Here is a 25,852-nt window from a genome sequence, read left to right as displayed (position 1 = left end):
GTGTATATATATATATATATATATATATCACCATATACATTATATGTGACTGTAATGTGAAAGGCTACATACATTATTTGGTCATTTATGTAGAATAGATGAACATTGAAATCAACACAAATGAGTAACCTCCCATATTCACAAACACCTTCCTTTTGCTTGTATGTTTTATGCGACGTTATATAACCATCATGGCCGAACAGCAGAAATTATATTCTTGGGGTAGTTAATAATGAAAATTTTACCAACATTCCAGTCAACACTATACATGCACCACAAAGTAAGGTCTGGGAGTTTGATATTGCATTAACGAAAACGTCTCCCTTCAGATTATTCAGCACTCTGGATGTGTGTCTGACAGAATGAACAGCTCCCTCTGCTACATAGATGACAACACTCAAGCCTTTTAAAGCAGCGTTTTCTTCTATTTTGTCATGTTAAATGTTTGGACATATGACCCCTGTTTGTGAAAAGCTGTGTAGTTACATGATGGACTCTGGACTGGAAAAATAACTACCTGAATTAGGGGTGCACCTACACCATTTTTTGCTCATTGAGTCGGTACCAGTGTTGTCTAGAAAAACATAATTTCAGCTCCTGTTAAACCAGTCAAATAACATCCATCTATCAATAGTTGTAGTTCATAGCTTCCTCTCATCATTTATGAGCTGTGTGCTGGTACTCAGGCCTGTCTGGTATAGGTGTACCGCTAATCTGAATATATCAAATTGCAGCAAGTTCTATTGAAGTGGTACTATTTTTAACAAATGTACTTGTTCATTTTAAGCCAGAACATTTAAACAGCCCTTTCATACTTTTACAAATTAATATTATTCACCTGGCTTAAGAGCAACCAAGTTGAGATCATTCTTTTGGCCGTTACTCAGTTTTTTAAAAAGGTACCCAAAGAACAATAGCACTCTTGCACAATTTATGTTCTGTATAAAATGAGGTATGTTTCTTTTTCTGTTAGTGCATATCAATGTAACAGTGCAAAACCAAATTACAACTACTATTATGTTCAACCACCAACTTGTCAAAATACTAATTTTACAGCATTTAACCCACCATCACTTTTACAAGGCATACAAGAAACCACTTGAGACATAGAACACACAATATCCTTCCCATCAATTCATCTTAGAAACTATGGTAAAACAAACACATTACAGCAACAACAAAAAAAAAAAAAAATCAAATTCTGGTAATAATGACTATGAATAGCAAGCTAACTCATAAATCTGAAGTAATAACAAAAAATAAAATGTGTGGCATGTGTCGCTCCGCACTCTTTTCACTCATACAAACATCAACCAACATAAAAAAACCTTTCAAATCAATTCAAACTGCCCAAGGTGTAGTTTCTTTGTTAAACGTCCACTGGAATGTTTAATCAGCATGTTCAGACATTAATGAGGTGAAACTCGGGAGTGTGGGTCCCCAAGTTGAATTTAGTAATGAAAGAAAGAGGCAAAGAAAACAGCACAACGTTGCCAGAAAGCCTCCTCTTTGTCTGCTTTCACTTAATAATTATAGATCACATACAGTATATTGTCCTGACTAAATGTGTGTTATTTATTTAAGCTGCATGGGAAAAAAATGACTAAGGAGTCAATAAAAAGTGTACATAATTAACAGTGTTCCTTAACCCTGTCCAAGGAGGTTTTTATTTTTTTTTCAGGTAGTCCACGTTAACACATGAAGAGCAGCTTAATTCATTGTTTTTTGTAGTGTGAAGTTCAACAATGAGGGTCTTAAATAATATAGTGTTAAGTCCTTCAGAGTGTCAAAGTATTTGTTGTGCGTATACATACACAGATGCTTGAAAGTTGTGACTGAGAAAGTGACTACAGGCCAAGGAACTGTGCCGATACAAAGCATACCATTTGAAAAAGACACTCGAGAGTTATGTCCCTTCAGAAAAGGCCTGAGTAATTCTGATGTCAAAATGCATGGATTGTCTCATTCTGGTAGTACGCCTGTTTCCTTTTATCCTATAAAATATGTTGAAATGTCATAAGGCGTTATATATATATACAAAAAATAGCCTTGTTAGGGCCAAACAAACATGGAGCTCAAAACTCCAGCCATCAAGTGAAGCCCGTAAGAAAGGGGTTTCCACACAGTAGGTAGCCTGCTGCCTCCATGTAATCGTCCTCCTGTCAAGGCAGGAGGCCGTCCTGAACAAAAAAGGTTACACAAAAATGGAGACCATTGTACAAGCACTGCAAAGACCAACCTCCTGCGACAACTGTCTCCCTCATTCGGACGCGTAAGAGAAGGCTTGAGTCAAGGCATCCAATTGGAATGTATAGATAGAAAAGTTTCTCAGGAGGCAGTCCCATGGTACGATAATGGCACAAACCACTAGCTAATTCCATTTTAAGAATGCGTTACGTAAATATGTACACCGTGTATTTGAACGCTCAATGTTGCAGTGAAAGTTAAAAGGTCGTACTACAGAAATGCAGTATTCATAGTGTGTTTCCTATGACCCAGGACAGCTCAATTTGTGAATGTTCACTATTGAATTTAACCCTCTCTGAAACTGATAGAGGGGTAAATTTAAAGATTGTATATCTTGATGTGACTGATTCAAGGTTTGGATTCAGGTTTCTGGAAAAGAACAGTACACGTCCACAGATAATTGAGCTTTCCTAGACCAAACTAATAGTTCATGTGACTTACATATGAATAGTGTGGTATTTCTCTTCTAAACATGGCTGCAGTGGAACTTCCCCATCCAGAACGCAACAGAGAAGATCGTGATTGTGTCAAAATAGACTGTGAGAATGAAAAGAGCCTTTCGGACTGTAGAAACCACTGTCCACTCTACACTGGGTGCGATCTAATACAAATCTAATCCGCGTGTAGTGTCTCACACTGAAACAGCATCAGATTCAGACAAAAAAAATCTCTCAGTTAAAATCTGCAACACTATCCTCATCTGGACTGTCCTGAAAGCAGTTGATGTGAAATAGAATCGCAACATAAAAGACATTAAATGTCCCATATTTGTAGCTTAACTAATACAGCGTAGAAAGATTTGTCTATTTCCAAAACTTTCTGTTACATCAGTGATACTCAGGAATTGAGACATGTACTGTATATCATACGCCATTATACCACATAGCACGCGTGTACTGTATATGCCATACACATGAAAACAAACACACATTCACATTCAAACAGAGCAGAATACAACACCGCCATACTCTGGTAAGGCAAATCTGAACAGGGCAAGCTGTGATGAGCATTGTTACCTAGCTACAGTATCTGGCAGCTGTCTGGCATTAATTAACCCTGTAGGAATTCATATGACTTTGTAGGTATATAGTGTTTCAGAGGGGGGACACAAATAGTGTAACATTAATTTCCAACAGGCAATATTTAGGAGAAAAATCCCTTTCAGCTTACAGAAAAAAAAAAACGATAAAATCTCTCCCAAAAGCTACCTGTTATGCAGATACATAAATAAAAAATGAATCTTGGCATCAACGGCTAACTTAAAAAACTCAACTGAAACAAAAGTGGGTCTGTGTTTGTTTTGTAAATATTGATACGTACAAAAAAGCTTATAAGCTGCAATAAAAATAAAAAAAAAGAATGAAATGAATGTTTCTTTTGGAGAAAACCATGGTGACAGGGTGACATTTTGTTTCTTCAGATGATGTCTTTTGCTATAAAATATACCACCCCAAATAAACTTGACCCCACATCACAAATATAGTGCACTGTGCAACTTGTAACAAAGTTTGGCTGACTCTATCAAAGATAAGGGGTAGTTGTCGTTGTAGTGTCCCTTCCTCTGATGTCCAGGTTCCGCTGAGGATAGAGGATAGCAGGCACCAGTGGTTTGGGAACAGCAAATCCTCTTGTTAGTCAAACATCTCCTTCCCTTGTTTGTTGTCAAGTCGGGGCTGTACGTTGTGTGTCCGATCCACGTAGAAATAAATGCAGTCCCCTTTCTCACAGATAAGCAAATGCACAAAACACGCACACTCACACAGACGCGCTGTATGTTACAAAATGACACATTTGTCTTTATCTTTCGATTCCTTCTTGGGTTTGCGCTCCCCACTGGAGGACTGTTTTCCCGGGCTGGGCGTGGCTCCAGCTGCTGCTCCCGTCCCAGCGCCGGCTGCTGCTCCGCCTGCTCCTGCTCCCCCTCTGTCCGCCTCGTCTCCCTCCACAGGCTCCTGTTGACCCTGCTGCACCGAACAAGAACAACACAGTCAGAGAAGCTGCAGAGACCCAGAGGCTTCTTGAAAAACATCACATTTTGTTCCAATATGGTATTTTAGAAGAAATTGATTAATCAATATAATGTGCACTGAGAATGACTGTCCTATTCAAAAAGGCAACATCTTCCCTCTGTGGTTCATTAAATGCCCCACATTTGTTAAAAGTCCTACTTCTCCTCCCTTTCCCACCTGCTTCCGTCTCCCTCAAGCCCTCCCTCCACACCTGTGCTTGTGCTGCTGCTGCTGCTGCTGCTGCTGCAGCTGCTGCCGCCTGCTCCTGCTCTTGCTCCTGGTAGTACTGGGAGGCTCGTCTGTCCTCCTCCTCCTGGAGTTTTTTAGCCAGCTCCAGGTCACTGATGCCCTCGGGGAGTTGCTCCCACTGTAAGTCCTGGCTTTGCTGCTCCTGCTGCAGCGACAGCGCCATTAGATAGTCCTGATACACACACGCAAAAGAGAGAGAGAGGGACTTGATGATTTACGAGCAAAGCTGTCAATACAATGCTTGTCATGATACAGCTGAAGTCTTGGTCAGTCAGAATTTGGTTATGTGTGTATAACTTACACACATAACCAAATTCACTGTACTATTTGTAGTAATAAGTTGTGGTACGATTAAGAAAACTTCCTTTATTCTAGAGTTACCTATTATATTATATTCTGTATGTTCTATTCTTCTCTACATTATGTACTTTGTTGCTGCAAAGACCTCATGCAGAATGCAGAAAAAAGATTTTTCTCACAGAAGCTATCTTGTAAGCAAAGAGAATTATGCTCTTGTCTAGTCTGTGAGCGCGGGATTAAGCCAGACAATTTGTCAGCAAGTTCTGCGCTTGAACCTCACTGGTCAACCAATGAGCATAGACCCGCATAGAGACAGTGTGGTACAGCGGAGCACGTAAGAAGAATGGAGGGGGGCGCCACGCAACACACACAACAGATTTTCAAGCTGCCGTGTGTGTTTGTTTAAAAAGCTGGTATGGGGAGCTATAACACATCTATTATTGAGGAAGCTTTCCTTACATTTTTTTCAGTTTGGGATGGTGCACAGTTGAATCTGAGAGACACAGACAGCCACTGTGAAATCAATTTTAGTTTCATTACTGAAGTACTTTGACATTTTGTGCCATTTAGTTGCTTCCGGAGGCTTTAAGTCATGTGTTTTGTTCCTTTTTGTCTCTCCTTTTGCATCGCGTTTCTTTCATTTCTGTCACTAAAAAACTGAGGAAAGCATGACATCACTGGTCTTGTATTTTGTCTTGTCTTTTGTGGCACACTGATGGTGTCATAAGCATATCATGGTTAAGTACATCATGGTTTTGCTGGTTCTGCTGGTTCTGCTAGCCTTGCCTGCATCAGTGCTCAGACCTGGTCTATCTGATCCTGCTGCCCGCGGTACACGGTCTCCGGATCAGAAGGAGGCCGCAATCGGAACTCTGAATCACAGAAGTTGCCGTCTCCATCAACGTTGTGCAGGCTCTCCCACACGACCTTCTCTTCTGTCAGGAAGCCTTGGTCTGTAACCAGGAGGTACAGCTGGCCCTGGAAACAACCACACATGTATACATACATTACATACTCACGTCTTATCATGTACTTGACCATGACTTCATGGTTTCTGCTCTTTCTACTAACTTATACTCTAATGATTGTATGAGGGTTAAAGGTGACACACACAGCTTTGCTTACTCTGGCAACGATAGTGTACTGTTTAAAACAAAGTATGCAGGCTTTACTTCCCCTCCTGTAGATAACAGGAAAGGTCTGTCCCAGCTGCAGTGATACGGCAAGCCAGCTGTGGGCAAGAGCTGTTTGAGATGGGATGCAGATCTGTGCGTGCTAACATCGTGTATCTGTTACATAATAAGTACATAGCTTTTAATCAGTTTGAAGAACATGCCATAGCAATGCTGTGCAGTGAACACTATGGAAAAAGGACTGAGGAGCTTTAGTTGAAACGGAGGAAAAGCAAAGAGAGGAACAGGCTCCTAATTCATCTGCTAACTGGTCGATGCTGCTAACATTTGATAAAATTAAGTCCTTTTCTAAAAGGATAGGTTCACAATTTTTAAGTTTGTCTTAAAACAAAATTCAAGATACCATTACAGAGCATCGAAACAGATTTTTCTCGCTGTAATCCTTCTGTTCATACTGGCCTTTAAGAGATCCTTTCCTAATGTCATTGTAATGTACAGTAAGTGATGAGGGACAAAATCCACAGTCCTTGTTCTGTGAAAAGTGAGTATCTTCCAAGGTTACTATTCTCTTTTCCCACTTGGGTGGACAGTGTTTCTGTGCTGAGCTGTGGCGGTGGGATAGAACCACACAGCTGGGATTCACGAGAAAAACTGACTTTTCGACTTGGAAAAAATGGGGACCTATCCTTTAATCTACTGCAATTAATAATTACAAATGTTTAAACAATCAAATATTACTCAAAGGCTTTTCTGTAACAAAGTTGACCAAAATAAATAGCCAACTGAACAATTTCGTACTGAGCAGCCCACAGAAAGACATCTATTTAAATCAAGTTTATTATGTTTAATGCACAGACAAAAGATAGGACAGCCTGTTTAAGAGAGACAGAAATCTAGTTTTACCTGGTAGACATGTCTGTCAATGTAACCATCAAAATACCACATGCAAAAAAAACAGGAATTGTCCTTTAAAGTTAAAAGGCTTCAAGCGTTGTCACTGACTGAAATGACAGATCATAACATGTCCTGACTGATTTAAATTGCTGCCATTTTTATAGTGAGCTCCATACGTGATGCTCATGCTTTCTCCCAATTCCAGCTGTAATGGTGTTGGTTCTGTCAGTGACTTTTACTTTTTACCTTGTATTTGATCATGGTGCTGAAGTGGTTATTCCTGAAAAAAACACAGAGCTCTCCCTCCTGTACTGTGGATGTGAGCTCACATAGGCCGTGGTACGTCAGCTGAGTGGCTGTGCTGCTCAGAAACTGCTCTGCCACAATGCCTGGGAGAGGGAGAAGGAGAGGAACAAACATACAGGAAAACAAAGAAGAGAAGACTGAACTTGTGATTGATTGGCACATGTAGAAACATGGACTCTTACTCTCATACTCTTAATATTTTACTGTTTCTGGTTCGTGGCCGTTGTCCCTGTGTTTATGATGTTAATGATGATGCTTTTACGAAGATAAACTTCACCTGTCACCCTCCTTTTGATCTGTGAGTGATTAAATTATTTCTACGGACGTTCAATTATTTAGTTCAGGAGGATGCAAGCAAACCTCATTTTGATTTTTGACTCACAAATATTTTTATTATTAGACCACAGACCACCGGATGACTCATCAACACTACAATCACCAATTAAACCTCCCTTATTCATTCATGAACATTATTTGGAAAGCATGTTGGAAACACTGCTGTAATGTCTGTCATAGTTATTTGGACATTCTGACTCTTTGCTACTGTTACTATAGTGAACCCAATGTAAGCCCAGAGGCAGATGGTGAGTGACATCTGTAAGGCAGAACAGCACTCAATTTGGAGCAATCACCTGAAAAAATCAGTGTTATACTCAAACAGAGAAACAGGCTAACCTAGAAAGAGCCAGAACGCTGAAAAACAACTACCTGGTTAATCCTTACTATTAAATATTTACGCACATTAACACATTTCAACAAAACAAGAGATGTTTTTTTTTTACTTTAGAGTTTTTTTCAAGAGTTGCATCAATCCATTTAAAGTGGTCGAAATTTGCTCTTTCATCTCTTTGAGCAGTGACGGGAAGCATCAGCATAAAACCACTTCAATCAAGTCCTCACAGCAATTTCCCAACTCTAAATGCAGGAATACAGTGGAAAAGGAGTGAATGTCCCCTATCAATATCATCGTTGACTGAGGACTTGGCAGCAGCCCAGCTGACAACTGCTCAGAAAGCACAGTGTTGAATGTGTAAATATGTAGTGGAGAAAGTTGAGGACAGCTGGTAAGAAAGCTGTGAGCTGTGGAAGTAGGTCATTTGTTGAGGAGCCACATATATGTCCTGGTTTTATTTGAACTTGGTCTGTGGTTTTGTGCGGAGTGTGTTTGCACTGGTCAGTCCACTAAACATATCCATGTACAGTAATGAATGTGCCACTGAATTAATCAATGTTATGCAGCTGTACTTGTACCGCTACTGTATATGTGAACAATGAAGACTTTGATTTCTCTAACATGTGAAATTAAAGGAAAGAGGATATTATCAAAATGGCAATGTCTTTCAACTCAGCTCAACTTATTGTACAATAATGGACCAAACAGGAAGCACAATTAGACAAATGCATTTAGACAAAACATTAATTCTAATAGTTTCCTCTAAACTTGCTACTTCTTCTACACTGGGATGAAGGGATGAAGGGGGAGACCTGTGCCAAGTAGGGCAGGTCACAAAGTGGAGGGAGTGAAGAGAGAGAACTGACCTTCCCCTGCCAGCTCGCTGTTGTCTGACTGTTTGCAGGATATTATCTTCTCTACCAGCTGGTTGTAGCTGCAGTTGCCCACTGCCTTGACAATGTCATGCATCTGCAAACAGAGATAAAAAAAAACTGTGGGAAAGAACATTCACCAGGATTTGGTACTGTTTTGCTAAATGCTACAATAGTGTTATACAAAATTTCTAACAGAGGAAAATGCTAGTGACAGGGTGTTCACATTGAAACAACTACATATCACTGTGCACACTTAATTTCAGGGTGTTTTCATACATAACCTGTTTGTTGGTGGATTTTCCTGTTTGATTCCGTTTATTTGGGGGGGGGGTGTGAACCAAACAACTGCATAGAGACTAGCTGAAAAGAAGGATCAGCTGCTACTATCAAATTTATGCAATCTATCTGCAGACTGGGCAGTTGGATTGGGAACTAAAATCATTTTGTAACCATGATAACATGTATGCTTGGGTAGTCACTCATTCAAAAATGAGAAAAATATAGCAACCACATTATTTGACAACAACTATCATACAGTATAAAATGCTACATTTGAGTTTTTTGCTTAGATGTCCTTTTTTATTTATAACATATGAGGTCTGGCTGCAGTCTCAACTAATAATGTTCATATCCACTTATTTCTTAATGAGCTCCTGATCTTGATTGAAATAAATGCATAATTTCATGTCTGGCTATTATATAACCTTATGTTTATTCCGGACCAATACATCAATACAGCCACAGGTGTGAAAGCGACCTCAACAAACAACAAATAAATTGCCTGGTGAAATATTTCAGTATTCGTAGTGAGCAAGGTCTGTCTCACCTGGGGGTCAACCAGCCAGCCGTGGTAGAGAGGGATGTCCAGCAGATCAAACACAATGCATTCTGGGGTGTACTCGAAGACTCGCACCCCTGTGAACTTCACATTGACATCCAGGCCGGTCTGCAGCTTGTGCAACACTGCCATGGCATCACTCATGTTCTAGGAAACAAGGGAATTTCTGTTAAAAACAGTGTGATAACAATGCAGCAGAGAGATTAAGCGATTCTGCCTTTCTCTGTAACATTATTCCTGGTTGTTTGCACACAGTCAGCATAGCTATGAGCTATCAGGGATTGATTTTCTACCTTTTACAAGAAACCATTAGCTGCCATTTATTCCTGTACAGTACCATAAACAGCTTACACATGCTCATCATTTGGTTTTGTCAGATTGTTCTGCTATACAGTCACTTCACTGCGACTTTATTGAGTAGTTTCATATTTACTGTACGTATTAAATTGCTCTCTGTTTACTGTCAATCAACTGGCAACCACAGGAAGAAATGGAAGTCTCTGTCAGGAAACCACTGGACATAAAATTTTTGTGTAAGCTTTCAGACTCACCATCATGAGAGGTGATATTTCCTTTTGATAATGTTAACAACAGGTGGAAGAAATAACAGGAACACTTAACAATATAATGCAATCCAATAGCTGTGTAAGAAACACTACGTTTATTCAAACATTTTCAAGTATTTTTTGGGGCATTTTTTATTCTTTATTTTTGAAGGTGCACAGTAGAGATGTGATGCTGCAACAATGCAGTCAGCACCCTCAACCCCTAAGGTCACCAAGACACCCCTAAATGTTTTAGTGCAGTCATCTCAGACAGAGGATTCAACTGTTTTATTTTATGGCTATTTTCATGATGTAGTCCAAAAACTTGCAATATATTTAAGTTGTTCCAGTAACGTAGCCCTGTTCACTATATTTTCTTGAGGCACGAAAATTAGTTATTGTTTTTTTTTTAATACTTTCTCAAAACTTTAAGTCAAAGATTTATTTCACATCATACTGCAGAGTTCCCACTACAGCTGAGATTGTACTGATATATCTAGTGTTGGCCATATTTATTTAAGTTTTATTTAAGTAAATCACTTTATCTCTGTTAATTTGTCATGTCCTTATGTCCAGATGATGGGAGATGACTCACTGTAGCAGAAGGTATGCACTGACGTCACTTTTTCACATGATACCCCCCCACCATCACTCAGTGGCCAAACAAACCCTCTACAGCTGCTATGCTCAGAGTGAGCTATGATACCAGGGAGAAAACAGAGATATCTTAAAAAAGAAAGGCCAGCAAAATCTACAATGTTCCATACAGTGTACTAGACAATCAGTGGTCTGAAATGATGTATACAGTATGTAGCTTCACACCAGGCAAGTTAATGTTACACAAAACAAAGCCTGAAGGCATAAAGATGCCTGGAGCTTGTCTCGCAAAGCAGGTTTACTGTGTTACTGGGGTACATTTTTTAAAAACATCGACAGTTTACAGTTTATGACAGATTTGACAGATGAAAAAGCTAATGACAATAAAAAAAGAAATGCATAAACATGATGCATTGAAAATAAAACATCTACTGTCCCCACACCAGACCACAGATCCCTGTTGTTATCGTCAGCAAACAATCAGGTCCTAAGTAAATTGTAAAAGGACTCCAAACTTTATACAACTGATAAGGTTCCTCTCTTAAATAAAAGCTGAGAGCTTTGAGAGGCATTAACTCTTACACACTACTTATCCACAGTGCCATGTTAGGGGACTCCTCCGACACCCACCTTAATAAAATGCATCTCCTACTGCAGAAGAAGAGAACTTTCAAGAGTTTTAATGGATTTGGAGGAATATTTTGGGGATTATCTATACCAAGAATCCATGATGACAGAGAAATGTTCATTGTTTGACCAATTGTGTCACTGATTTCTTTAAGTTGTGCAGCAGTTGTGCATTTATACACATTCTAGTAAACAGTGAACATATGTACCTTCTGTAATCTTGCACTTATTACAAAACTTTGATAGATCTGGGTTCATTATATTTTGTCTTGCTGGGGTAATATGTAGTTTATGATTTATCTGAAATTGTAGTTATTTTCCTCTATTAGTGGTAAAACAGCCGGATAGGTTGAGCTACATATCATCCCACTCCAAAGGCACTCTCCCATTCTGTTTTAATTTTGGCTGCATTGTCTTTCACTGTTCCGGAGAGTGACCCATAGAATCATGTCACTAATTTGGTTGAGTCCTTGCTGTTAATGAATATTTTTTCTAAAGAGGAGAGAACAGTATTGAGACTGTTTGAGAGTGCATACACCATAGTTACATAACTGTAAGTACCTAAAAAAAAACGGGTGGCTGGGATTTTGTGCCTATCTTTTAACTGATCATAAGTCAAGATTGAACCGTTTTCTTCAATGTCTCCCAGTGTCTTAATGCCTTTACCAGACCATACATAGAAAGAGTTCTGCTCTAGACCGGGGGGAAATCTAGATTGGAGTATAGGGGCATCAGTAGGGATATAATGTTGTCCAAGTCCTCTATTTTCCTAATTAGCCTCCAAACTTTAAGAGTATTTTTGTAAAAGAAAGCTACCCTTAACAGCTAAACTGACCCACTTCATGGAAGTGTACAATACATTTTTCAGAGGTATAGGGGATACTGGGTTTGATTCAATATCAAGCCAAGTAGACTCTGGGTCTTCTTGAAACCAGTCTCAAATATATCTGCTGAGACATGAGAGTTGGTACAGCTTAATGTTAGGTACAGCTAAACCGCCCATTCTCCAGCGGCAGCTGTAGGCAGGCCAGTTTTAGTCTTGAACCTTTGTTTCGCCATAGGAAGGCTATGAGAGCACAATTCAACTCTGATAGTTATTTACAGAATAATAATATAGTGACCATTTGAAATGGATATAATAAGTGTGGTAGAACATTCATTTTAGGCGTACCCTCCCCAGCGATGACAAAGGGAGACTGGACCAACGGCCGAGATCCTTGCTAATATGCTAGATTAAAGAAGTAAAATTGGCCATATACAAATCAAGTAGAGAGGGGGTAATACGGATGCCTAAATAAGTAAATCCTGATGGAGACCATCAAAAAAAAGAAGCATCAGCGTGTACGCAAGGATCCTGCTTGGAGAGACATTGCCTTAGATTTTGAGTAATTAATCTTGTATCCAGAGAATGTAGAAAACATATCAATAAGCTCAATAACTTGGATAACAGACCTGGCAGGATTACATAGGTAGAGTAATATGTCATCAGCAAACAATGATATTTTGTGTTGCTTCGCCCCTGTTTGAATGCCCCTAATGTCAGGATCTGTACGGATGGCCTCTACATGTGGCTCTATTGCTTATGCAAAGAGTAAAAGTGATAGCAGGCAGCCCTGTGCAGCGCCTCATTCAAGTGGAAAGACGGGAGATTGTTTGCCATTTGTTATTACAGAGGCTTTTGGAGCAGCATAGAGCACCAAGTCCATACCTGGATGCATTTGTTGAGTAAAACCCAGAACCCCCTCAAATCTCCATCACTGTAAGGTGTAAAAAGAGCTGTTCTGGGATTTATTCAGCAAAATGATCTGGATAACTAAAACCCTGCTTTGTGAAACAGAAACCTGGTCCTATTTCAAAGCTGAATTTATCAGCCTCATCAATATGGTTGACGGCTTCAAATGATATTCTGGTTGTCTGTGGACAAGTTTGTACATTATTTATTTTATTACATTTTTCATTTAAAAAAACCTCATGCTTGCTTTATTAATGTTACACAGGCACTTAGAATGTATTCTCTTCTCTGCTCTTTAGCCTTCAGAAATAAAAACTTCTCACTGAATTCCATGAAAGCTCTTCACCATTTTACCAGTGTTTTCTATGTGTTTTTCCCATGTGAGTGCACAATGGCAGATGCTGATTGCTTGTTTGCTAATAAGGGGAGAGTGACCATCACGACTTCTGTGTACAGTGACTTAATGTGCATTAATCTCTATGCAGATTTAACTTGTACAATTTAAGGAAATATTCTAAAAATCTTCCCAATTGTAAGGTGTTTACAAGTTTCATTAAAATAAATCTAGCACTTGATTCCTGTGGGTTTGAATTGCATTGGTTAGAATTGGATTTGTCTTGTCTGGTACTCATGTGGCGCAAACAGAAGTAAGAAAAACACCACTCCATGCTGCTTATAGCTTTTTACACTGATTGGAAAACATCAGAACTTTGTTTGTAATGTAGAAAAATCTGAACTGAGAAACAACCCACTGTTGGTATGTATATATTAATCACAAGGTTTGATGAAGACTCGTTCTTCCGTTCAGCCTCTGAGCCATGTTTCCCAGCTGGCTTCAAACCCCTGCTGCCATTTAACTCTGAGATCACTATAAGCCTTGCAGCTGAGCCCTACAACTCTATTATGAGTGTGTAGTTGAAAGACATTTCAATTCTTTTGTCAATGAACTACTAGAGAAAGTGGAAATACAGGAAAATTCCTAAAACACAAAGCCAGTTACTTTATAGACACCAGAACAATAAACTCCAGTCTATAAACCGCAGATTTGAGGCTTGAGATAGGACTGAATGATAATTCAATATTATCATTAACTGACTTTCAATGTTTTTTAATTGTATTGTGATGATACAATCATACTGTGTTATTGTTTTACAAAATCATCAAAATAATAATTTAATTTTTGTAAGTGTGAAGAGTTTTCTTTTGCATACATTTGCCATATTTTGTGTATATGATTCTTGATTTTCCATAATGTATTGCAGTCGTATTATGTGAAAAAAGTTGGGCTATGAAATTTCACATCCAAACTTTTTCAAGTCAACTGTCTCACAGAATTTTAACAGAATCAGTTTTTACTGTCTTTCATGTCCAAAAAGTAGAATAATAGCTCTGAATGTCACATAACCGGTCACTTAAAAACACATTTTCATATGAAAGCCGTGGTAGTGTGCAGACTCTATTTTCCAGTTTACAGTAGCAATACTGTACGTCCCATGAGCAGTGAGCTACTCCAGCTTTGGCGCTCGGTGTGGAGTGCTGAGGTGTAAAGCCTTCAGCTGGCTCATCTGAGTGTGCGGATTAGGACGCTTATGAGCATCACTGATGGCAGGATTAGCAAGGGCTGTGTAATGGACCACATCTCTTCACTTTAGGGCAGAGGGCTGCAACAGCAGATGAGCACTCCGGGATCAGATGATTAGCACTGCATCCCTCACATTCATCTGTGCTTGTGTTGGATGCACGTCATCATCAGCACAGTACTCTGCTGTGGCTGCTCTGTATTTTTACTTTCACTCTTTGGTGTAAGAGTGTCTAAGAGAAGGCTTCTTTGTTGATTTTCACACAAAACTGGCCTAAAAACAAAAACCTTCAGTACATTAAATTAAGCATTTCAAACATTAAAACAAAATGCAGCCCATAAATTTAATCAAGTCTAATCAAGTCTCAACCTGTAAAAATTCATGTAAAAGAAAGAGGCCTTGTCTGTTTTGGAAGAATGAGTTGATTTTTCCATGTTGAATTCTGATTTTTAAATTTTTCAGCCAAGAAACAAAATTAAAATCATATTATCATATTGGAGAAGCCAGATCCGTGAACCTAAAAAAACAACCTATCAATCACTGGAGGATAAACCATTACATCATGCCATGACCCATCAGTGGGAGCTGTAAATAATGAACAGTTTACAAGACTGTTATGTCCCACAATACAGGCCATACTTTTATGAATTCTGGCACATATCAACAGCTGTTGCTGCTCTATATTTCTGTTGGGTGTATCATTAAGCTAATCTAATGTTTGTTTGCCTACATTTACATTACATTGCATACATTTTTCATTTACATACATTAGGAGAGCAGAATATTAGAAACACCTGAAATAACCTTAATCACTGATTTTGTAATAAGATGGATGTTACTTGAATTAAATCAGTGTCTAACACCATAACCTGCACAACTGATAGTTCAGTCTCTCTTGTTATTCACTCCTCTGCTCCCCATATGGAGCAAATAAACTGTGCTGTATTTCTTTTTATGAGCTTTTTTATATTCTTACTTTAAAACAAACAATTTCTTGGTCTCTGGCATCCTCATCAGCAATTTCCAATCATGCTTTTGTCTCAGTTGATGCGTCTGTAGACTCTTTTTAAAGATAGATTTATATTCAGAAGGCCTTTAATTTGATTAACAGGGTGTTTACCAAACACACACGCTGTTGTATGAAAAAAATTAGCATTCATTCATTGTCAGACAGGCTTCGGTTAAAGGCATACACATCAAAGAGCAATGCTTTTCGAATTCCACATTGGGATTTTATCTGCTCTGCTCAGAACAAGAAAAAGGTTTAAGCAAAATCTTTGAAGAACGCCCGATGACTGTGAATGACAAATTAAAACAAAAGAGGCTTCTTAAACATGATCACCCATTTCCTCCAATGGTGGAACAGTCCTCATGGATGAACTGCCCTGTGAGTGCTGTTGAGCTGGGTCCACTGAGACAAAAGCAGAGCAAAACTGCACTCTCACTTCCACGGCTCCTCTGAGTAAATATTTAACAATAGCTAAAGAGCAGCCGCGCAACTGCTATTTTAAACCTCATACACTCCTGTGACAGATGATGTTTTTAAGCTAAATATATAAATAGAACTACTTCTGTGGTGAACTCCTCTTTTCAAAGTCAGAGTAGCTTCAGTTGTGTTTCGTCACAATCCAACAAGCAATGAAACACATCTCTTTAAAACGTAATGAACAGGGCACCTGCACACACTCACACCTGCTCTCCAGATCTCAGCTTCCAGCATCCTAGAGCCCTGCCCACTGTAGTCTCCACATACTGCATCAACCACAGCACCAACACAGACAGCACATGGATGTGTGGACACCCACATGCAAAAAATGGGCTCCCAGGCCAATGTCTAGGATTAGACCGCCATAATAACTATGCAACACAAACTCCAACCACTCCCTTACTCTAACCGTGCACGCTGACGCTGCCACTGATTTATTTAAGAGCTTGTATTGCAACTTAAATTTAGAAAAACCATTCCAGTGAGCTTCTACGGGTGAGACTGCACATTATTTTTCCTCCTCTCCAAATGAGGGACAAGTGTGGCTTCAAATCATTCACAGATGTGCTGGTGCTCTGCCACGCAGGAGGAGGAGATGCAGGGCCCCACCCACACCGTAGGCAGGCAGTGGAGATGGGAGGAAGAGCTGGAGCTCCATCTCCAAGTGCCTCTCATGGTGAGCCACACACACACACACACTGCCTCAGTAATAGCCCGGAGCTGGACCCAGCCATGCGTCTCTAAGCATTTACCGACATGTGAAACAACATAATCTGACACTCCTGACCCCTGTTGTTCCCTGGGCCTTGCAAGACACATCTTACGTAACCTATAGAGCAGTTGGAAAAAAAAGCTAAGCTGCAGTTTTATGTGGTTTGCAATCAACCCGATGCTTATTTCCATATTACAGAACATCCGCTGACCTTCTCTGTTACCTTGATGCAAATGTTGCACACACTCGCTGGTGGCTATATTGAATGTGTGTTTCTGTGTGGCACATCAGAGCAGTGTAAACCTCACTTCTTATGCTGTGATGAAATGTATCAATAATGGTGCTGATATACTTTGAGTGTGTCAAGGAGACAAAGTGAGCGCTCATGTTAGACTTGCACGATTACGGTTTAGACATAAGAGCGTGAGAGAGAGAGAGTTCTTCCCAAAGGCCCTGCGCTCCTCAAGTACCATGTACAGTCAGCAGCTTAGTATTGCACACGGATAAGCAAAAACACACACCTGTTTATTAATAATATTCTGCAGTAATTAGGCAGGCCTTACCTGCTCATAGTTTAGCCGCTGAGCCTCTGATATCTCTTTTGGCTTGGTTTCCAGAATGTAGTCTCCTGCAGGGGGACAGGAAGAGAGAGAGAGAGGGAGAGAGAGAGAGAGATGTTGACACATATGTTGTGTTTTGCAGCGTTGACAGAGAAACAATCACTACTTTGATCAGCAATGATCATCACAATGGATTCATAGTTTATGCCTTTGTACGGAGTGTGACAGATGTTTTGAGATGTCTCAAAGGAAGGGCTGGGCCAAATACGTAGGCTCAGTCATGTCTCTGTCCAATGTGGTGTCACCTGAGAGCTCTATCGACTCGGCTCCGTAGCCTGGCAGCTGTCGGGCTCCGGCTCAGTTTCGGCCTGCTCAGCGCTACAAACATGCTGCTTTCTTATCGTGGACACAGCAAACCACAGTGCAAGTGTTGACAAAACAAATCTTAGACTTTTACAGTACATCACAGGTAGGTGGATATTTCTAAAGGCATGCAGCAAGGCCACATTTTTGTTTGTCTTCATTTTGAACAGTATACTGTTGATGAAGTGATTTGTGAGTTGAAGTATTTCGCTTACTCTGAACGGAAGAGAAAGTAATGCAAATATATTCTTGCTATTGCTGTGAATGCTCTATTGCAGTCGATTCATTGCTTTTAAAACTTTTCTCAAAATGCTTCACAGAGAATCATTCATTTATTAAGAACTACCTCATGCTGCACTGTCAACACATATTTTCAGTGAGAAGTACTCAGACAAATGCCATTGACCTCTTGTCACCAACAGCCACATGAAGTGAAAACAGCTACACATGGAGAAAACACTTTGTAATTCTTTTTGTTCAAGAAAGTAATAATGAATGGAGTATATCCAGGGGACAAAAAAAGGCTTTTTAAGCTTTTTGCCAGGGTAAAAAGCACTAAATTATTGTAATCGTTGACCTGAGGCAGGATGATTTCTTCATGTGCATGCTGTGAAAAATTACAGTCCGACCCTAAAACAGACTATGCACAAAAGACATTTAAATTGAGACACGTGTGAACTCAAGTTTCAGGAGGTGTTTGGACTGACTCGTTAATGGTTGCGTTAAAATAACTCGTCTCATTTGATTTATTGTGCTGTTACCCAAAATTTCAGTGCAAGTCAAAATTTTTTCCAGCAGGTGGCCGGCCAGCTGAATGGTTTCACTACAGTATATCCACAACAGGGAAAATCCTTCACTGCTCTGTACTCCAGTGAACTGTGGACAGACTCATCTCTGCTTCGGGATCACTGGCATGCTCCACTTATACACTGCTGTGCTGCTGAGCAATGACCACCATCATCTATGACACCACACCTGAACGTTGTCACCCATCATCAATCTTGATTTGTGTGTTATGTGTTATGACAAACAGTGCTGAGTTTTAGAAGTTATCAGGAGCTGCTCCTGAACATTAAACAAAATGAACTGCATGAGCTGGAATCACAAGCAAGAACGAGGTGAACTCATCCTCCTAAATACCACACAGATGGGCAAATTAGAGTCTACCTGGAATGCGTAGAAATGAGAGCGCTGTTTGAGCCACGACAACAGGCAGACACCAAGACATTCAATTATTACTGTACGCATATAGTCCAGAAACACTAGTGAGGACCCCTGCTGTAATCAGACACTTTGACAATCTGATATTTTAAAGACATTTTAGTTATGAAGGGCAGAAGACAGCCAAAGAGAAGGGATAGCTCCTGTTTCCTTCGCAGCAGCAGCAGATTGGCTCAGGGGGGATTCCCCTGTTCTGGTATCTTCCTCTGTTGACTGATATATATATATATATATACAGTATATAAATACTGTATATCTGATCTTAGGTATGTAGCTACTCATTTGAGAGGATGTGAAACACAAGAATGTTGACTAGCCTGCTGAAACTCAGTGTCTTTATGGGTTAGTGTGTTTACAAGTGCAGACTCACAGGCAACACTCATTCAGGATGGTGTAACTCTGTAAAGGCTGACCAACATATTATTGTGGAGCTAAGCTACTTTATAGATGCGTGTTGTCTTCTGCAGGTTAGAAAACAGATCATTATTGTAAATGTGAAACAAGGTTAAAGAAACCATGCAGAAGAGCGCCAGCGCGGTGACACGACACAACACACAATATCATCATTATTACAATTGTTTTCCCCTTTGTTAAATGATGTGACATCGCATTTGTTGGCAACTTGCTCTTGCGTAACAGATTAAATAGCTGCAAACACTCACCAAGATATTCCATTAGTTGCTCAGCAGTTATAATTTCCATCATAGGTGGCATCTTAACCTGCAACAGAGACACGTGAACACCCATTTTCATTTATTTAGCACCCATTTATCAAACAAAGCACTGCAACATAAACTTAGCAGAACCAAACGATTTACTGTTGGGAGTCATGAGCTACAGTACAGAGGAAAGTACAGTTTGTAAAACAGCTCACGCCTTGTCAGCATTCAGCATGTACTGGCATGCTGAAATAAATTCATGTCCAATGACAACATTGAGAAATACTATATCAACATGTCTTGACAGTAAATTGATTTTCACAGGAGGTGGATAGAGAGGATTGGTGTTAGCTGTGTATGCACACTACCTTGTGTTATTAATCATATACAACAGGGCTCTGTGATAGATAATAATAACAACTGCTGTTTAAGTTCTGAGCGACCTCATAAAACATCTAGTTGTATTAAATCAGAACCAAATTCTTATTGATCTATGCTCATCTCGGATGCTTTACCTTCCATGCAAGCAGAAGGACATTCATAATTGCAAGTAATGGACACGGGCCGTTCTCGTTCTGGGTGATGATCGGCGTGTTCTCCTCCCTCCACTTGATCCACTTAATGTGGTATATGGACTGGCCGGCGGCCCGGTCCTTTGTGCATGAAGTCTTCGTCCCATCAACCCCGTACTCGCTTTGCAGGGCCAGGGCCAGCCCTCTGTCCTCCAGCCCCTCGCTGTTCAGGTCGGAGCTGGGGCAGGAGTTGAGGTTGGAGAAGGACTCGAGTGAATCTATGCTTCGGGACTCTCCACCGAGGCTGGGATCGGGGTCACTCCCACTCGGCAATCCCTCCGATAAGGTGTGATCACCGGACAGCCCCGACTTGACGCTTGCTGTGATTGCGCCGTCCGGACACAGATGAGTCGGTTTGGCAAGTTTTGTCGGCTCATTATCTACACAAGCCGAAACCTCAGCCTCGACATTTGCGCTCTCCTCGGCGGAAGGTGAGGACGGGCCGTCGTTTTTGTTGTTTACTAACTTTGGGGCACCACCCTCGTTATCTTCTGCAGCCAGTACAGACTCATGTCCCATCCCGTTACTGATCTGATCCCCGGACCACGACCCGCTCGCCTCGGTGTCCTTCTTCTTCTCCTCCTGCACCGGGGGGACTTGGATCACTTCTGTCACGTCAGACTTCCCAGCGCTGGCAATGACATTAACGGCGCTGGGAGCACTAACATTTGTGGTGCTGTTATTACAACTAACGTTAACCAAAGTACTGAGAGGAGCCTCACTATTCTTGCATTTCTCCGCTGTTCCTTTCACTCCGCCGACAGCCGTAACGTCGCTCATCTCTCCCGCGATCGTTGCACACAGAGAGCTCCCGTCAGTTTCTCGGTGCAGGTTTGCATTTTTCTCCATTTCGATTTACAGACTGTCGACAGATTTTTTTTTAGCTAAATTGCAGCAGCAGCAGCCTCGGTCCCAAAGACGCCATGACAACTCCGCGAGTGACGTCATCAGAGTAAAGGGGGCGGTAAAGACCAGGCGGTGGTGCGTTTGGGTGAGCTCGTATTCTTGTAAACTCTAAAGTTTATCACTCAGATGACTTTATTCGGTGACTGATTAAAACACGTCAGCGGTTGAATTGTAGGTGATGTTTCTTTTTCTTTTTTTTTTTAAAGTCTAATTTAAGCTTAATATTTTTTCACCACAACATGAAGCATACATATCTTATAGGTGTGTGTGTGATTTCATCAGACTGTGGATGGTTTTATTCAGAATGTGACGCTTTAGCAACATAATTGTATTGATAATGTAAAAAATGCATGTATACAATAGGTGTATGAATGAATTAACGTGTGTGGCGCTCAGATATCTTCCTCTTCACTTCCCAGAACAAAGCAAATGCACATTTGTCACCATTTCAAAGGTGACAGCTTTGACAGCTTACATGATCCAAAGCTGTCAGAGAATTTCGGATTTCTGGTCTATGTCTGTGGTCTATTAATACATAATAATAATAATCATAATATTAATAATAATAAAAAGAAGAAGAAAAATAAGATAATAATAATAATAATAATACATTCAATTTGTACTTCACTTTTCATTCGTAGTGAATCTCGGTGCTACAACATTAAAAACTTACAACACACAACATAAAGAAAATAATAAGAGTTAAGACAAAAAACCCCTCCTGCATAGAAAAGTTAAAAAAGAGTCTGGGGTCTGTGCTGCTATGATACCATTTTAAGCTCCCAAAGTATTTGCGCTGGCTCAAACTTTTACATCAAGTATGTATAGGTAGCTGCCTCTTCAAACCGCTGAAATGTTAAAGTCCTCCCTTTTACGAGGACACCTGAATGAAGCATGAACAGAACCTGCCGTGGCCGTCTTGCGTACGAGTGCACGAGCGTTTGTGAGGCCACAGAAATCTCGCGTGACCACACTACCGTGTGGTTAAACGAGACTTTGGAAATGATGAGGCAATTATTGGCTGTGAGTATGAACTACATTCATGGTTTGAACCACCGACTGTATATTAAAATTATCTATATTATCAGTATTCTTTACATACAGTCTATGGTTTGAACACGCTAGAAAACATAAGTCTTTTATTATTTACTTCTGTGTTTCTATTGGGTGCAAAACCCCAGTCATCCTGAAAGCAATCTAATTAATTGGTTTTAACAGCCTACCGTGTCTCCGCCCTTTTCTAATCATTTTTAAAATTATTTTTTTGGGGGGTGGGCTGTTATGGATATGCAAGAAAAGAAACCTTTTTTATTGTACAAAACTCAATTACAAACCTTTATGGCATATTTCAATAATACAAAGTGTACATTCGTCCTGAAACAGTACTAAATACAAAAAAATGACAAAGAAAAAGAAAAAAAACACGTTTAGGCCAAGTGTGAAATTAAAATAAGTTAACTAAGAGCGAGGCAAGGAAAGATACTGTCTACATAAACTGCTGTACCCAGGGTGACGCGGGTTATTTTGACGGATCTGACCAATAAACATGCAGTAACTGCTTAAAGTCGCTGGGTGGCAGCAGTTGCTCGACCCAGCTGAAAAAGCAACAGGGCACTCTTTCCTTAAAAAGCCTCTCATAAAGATTATTCTTCAGACTGCATGAAAATCTTTGCTCCATCAGGATTTGGCCACCCATATATATATATATACATATCCGTAACCATAACAACCTGTAACTTAAAGCATTAGTTCTGCCAGGGAGAGATGTGCAATAGGGTTAGGTTTTTGTTTGTTTTATTTTACTTTATTTTCATTTTTTAAGAATAGGATTAGGTGTGACTGCTGTCTCTTAATGTTATTCTCGGGGTATATGATCTTGAAGAATTGATCTGACTTGTATGGTTTGTGGTGGATATGAAAGCTTACTTCTGTAATATATTAAGCCTTAATAAAAAATGCTCTTTTCATTGCTATTTTAGCTGTTAGTAATCTGAGCTATCAATGGGTGTGATGATCAAATACAAAATAGTTTAAATCTATTATTTTTACTTGGAAATAAAAAAATTGCTTCCGAGTAGAGCATGCAGGGCATTTAGAGCATCAGTCACAAGTGTTACCTGGCCTGCTTCTGGCGCATGAAGGACCTGACCTCCAGAGAGGCACCTACTGACATATTTGTGGCAAGTGGTTGAGAGGACTGTAGCCACGTGTTGTACCTGAAGATTAATATAAAAAGATAATATAAAATCACAAAGCAAAACATAAGGATAGTTAACTTAATGCCAATTAAGTGACTTTTAAGTCAGTTTTACTGAGTCTATTGAAGTCTTTCGCTCATCAGCTGGTGTCATAATATATCACTGACAGACAGACATCTTTAACATCAGTATAATTCAGATTTGTTAAAAGATGAAGCACAGAGAACGGATGTAGCATAAATTGTGTGGTTTAAAAAGGAAACCAATCCAGGAAATGAAAACTTAGTCTATCTGTCTGCTCAATGTTTTTCTTAGCTTTGTCTTTTTAAAATCTTCATAATCACTGTTTTATCTCTTGATTTGCTGACTGGATTCCACATGCAATTTCAAATCAACTGTGTATTGTTTGTATTTTTTTCTTTTTCCCTATTGTACTATATGTGTGTTGTCTGTGTTAATGTGAGCCTTCATTCTCAACTAGCTTTGAATTGGAATTTACATGTCTAAATTAGTCAATCTCTTACATAATAAAAGGGTGTGCCTCCAGTTCCGACAATTAACACCTACAGCAGTTAATTCCAGCAAACAAAGGAACAACTTCTTTCCAGAAGCTGTTCTTTCCAGAAGCTGTTGCCCTAATAAATAGCTAAACTGTATCAAACTGAACTTAACGTTATACATTGCATTCAACCTTCACTGTTAAATAATTGAATTATTTATTGCACATGTCACATTTATTTATTGTCACCTTCATATATTTCATACACTTCATTTCTTTGTCCATAGCACAGTCCATATTTCCTTTGTACAGTCAATATTTTTAAGTCTTATAACCCATTTCAAAACTATTATTATTCCATTCTGTATATAGATTTGATTTTTTTTTTCCATTTAATTTTAGTCCTACTTTTTTTAATTTCATTATTATTATTGTCTTACTCTTGTTCTATTATTATTCTAAAATGTTGTGTTTGTGGGAGCAAATACCAAGACATGTTCTTTGTGTGCTTGCAATAAACAGATTTTTATTCTGATTCTATAACCATTCCTACACTGCAAAGAAAAAAGAAAAAAGAAATTCAAGAACATTATAATATCTTATTTTAGGATGATTAAACCTTATTTTTTCTTATCAAAGACAAATACTCCTGTCAGGCACCCTATGCACTGTAGGTTATTAGACTTGCTTCAAGGTAACTGTCTTATTTTGTCTTCGTAAGGTATTCAGTCTATTTAAGTCTGAAAAGTGGATTTCACAGTTATCACACAGTATCCCACATCTCTATGATGAGAAAACAAGATTGGTTTTCTTGTTTCAAAAACCAGATCTCAACTAAAGTGTTTGAAGATATTAATTCATAAAGTGAGCTGCTTTAAAGGGTAGGCCCTGGTAGTCTGCTGGTTAAGACTCATACCACAACCCATAACCTCATAAACTGAGGTGATTTTAAAGACAAATAATCTAGTTTCAAGCATCTTTAACTTGAATTTCTGACATTTCATATCTCATATGAAGCCCAACAGGCTTAAAGTTGCAGTGTGTAGAATTTAGTGGCATCTAGTGTAACACACTTGACAGAAATGGAATAAAATATTCATAAATATTTTTTAATTGGTGTATAGTCTAAGTCTTTTTTTTTTAAACTAGTTTTAATGTTAGATTGTGTTGGATAGTAGGTCGATTTTTATGCTGGTATCAAGAAAAATTATGAAGTCATTTTTGCTCATCCCATTGGCAGATTTTCTTGCTTGAAATAATAAAATTTGACTAGTTCAAAGAATATTTTGTACCATTTCAAGTAAGGGAGTTTTTGCAGTTTACTCTTTTTCATTACTGACATAATATGTAAACATAAGCCCAAACAGTATACAATTATAACTAAAAGTCAACTTTTTATTGTACAATCACCAACCCTAACTACACAAAAACAACTGAACTAGGGATTTGTCCTCTAGATAACCTCAAACCCCTCCTAAAAAACAGATGGTAAACCCGGAAGTCATGATTTGCGGAAGTGTATTAAAAGAGCTCTCATAATACATCCGTGAAGTACACAACTAACGGTGTGATTAATGAAAACAGTTCCGAAAAGCAGTGTGGTCCATGATTTCAGACTGCCAGCCGAGAAATTTACCTCAAACATGTTTTGCTGGCCCTGTGCACTGCTGAATGGTGGAATAGAGGTGGTTTGTAGCTGTTTTTAGAGCCCCTCGACCTATATTTTTTTAAAACAGCTTTATTGAAACAAGTATATAACAAGTTTACAGCACCTTGTGTATGCAACTTGAGTCTATAAACACGCCAGGGGGGCTAAAGGTTGTAATAATACATTTTTTAAAAATGAACAAATGGATTTGATATGGAGAGTCAGCTCTGAAACGTTTGGCTTTTTGCCTAATAATTTATTTTTGCGAATATAAAATTTGGTCAAAATAGTAAACAAATAAATTAAATAAAACTGCGAAGAGATTTCTGTAATATTCACCCGTGAATCCAAACAATACATATTTCCAAAGTAATAAAAAGTGAGGGTACATATAGTCACTAATACATCGTGACAGTTTACTCC

At 39.2% G+C, this 25,852-nt stretch overlaps 1 protein-coding gene across 3 annotated transcripts; it reads right to left on the bottom strand.

Moving 5' to 3' along the window:
• Positions 1–1,549: 1,549 nt before the first annotated feature.
• On the bottom strand, positions 1,550–21,149 carry mindy2 (MINDY lysine 48 deubiquitinase 2). 3 transcript variants are annotated; one of them, XM_042412508.1, is made up of 9 exons: positions 20,122–21,149; positions 19,610–19,667; positions 17,367–17,431; positions 9,513–9,671; positions 8,678–8,780; positions 7,079–7,221; positions 5,610–5,783; positions 4,468–4,677; positions 1,550–4,211 (listed from the first exon to the last, which is right to left on the bottom strand). In XM_042412508.1, exons 1-9 carry the CDS (start codon positions 21,025–21,027, stop codon positions 4,023–4,025), a joined length of 2,007 nt encoding a protein of 668 aa, XP_042268442.1. In that variant the 5' UTR covers positions 21,028–21,149; the 3' UTR covers positions 1,550–4,022. The 3 variants fall into 3 exon arrangements, with proteins under 3 accessions (XP_042268442.1, XP_042268451.1, XP_042268457.1); XM_042412517.1 differs by having other exon boundaries at positions 1,550–4,208; XM_042412523.1 differs by lacking the exon at positions 1,550–4,211 and having other exon boundaries at positions 4,594–4,677; positions 5,592–5,783.
• Between the last annotated feature and the right edge of the window lie 4,703 nt (positions 21,150–25,852).

Source organism: Thunnus maccoyii, chromosome 1 (assembly GCF_910596095.1).
Source record: "Thunnus maccoyii chromosome 1, fThuMac1.1, whole genome shotgun sequence".
NCBI classification, from domain to species: Eukaryota; Metazoa; Chordata; class Actinopteri; order Scombriformes; family Scombridae; genus Thunnus; species Thunnus maccoyii.
This window is presented reverse-complemented; position numbering and strand designations above follow the sequence as displayed.

Bases quoted from the DNA above. Each gene is read 5' to 3' on its own strand.
- mindy2 (XM_042412508.1), bottom strand. From the start codon at position 21,027: ATGGAGAAAAATGCAAACCTGCACCGAGAAACTGACGGGAGCTCTCTG. The intron at 7,222-8,677 runs GTCAGTTCTCTC...TCCCTCTCCCAG, and splicing joins CAGCGAGCTGGCAGGGGAAG to GCATTGTGGCAGAGCAGTTT. The intron at 4,678-5,609 runs GTCTGAGCACTG...TGTGTGTATCAG, and splicing joins AGCAGGATCAGATAGACCAG to GACTATCTAATGGCGCTGTC.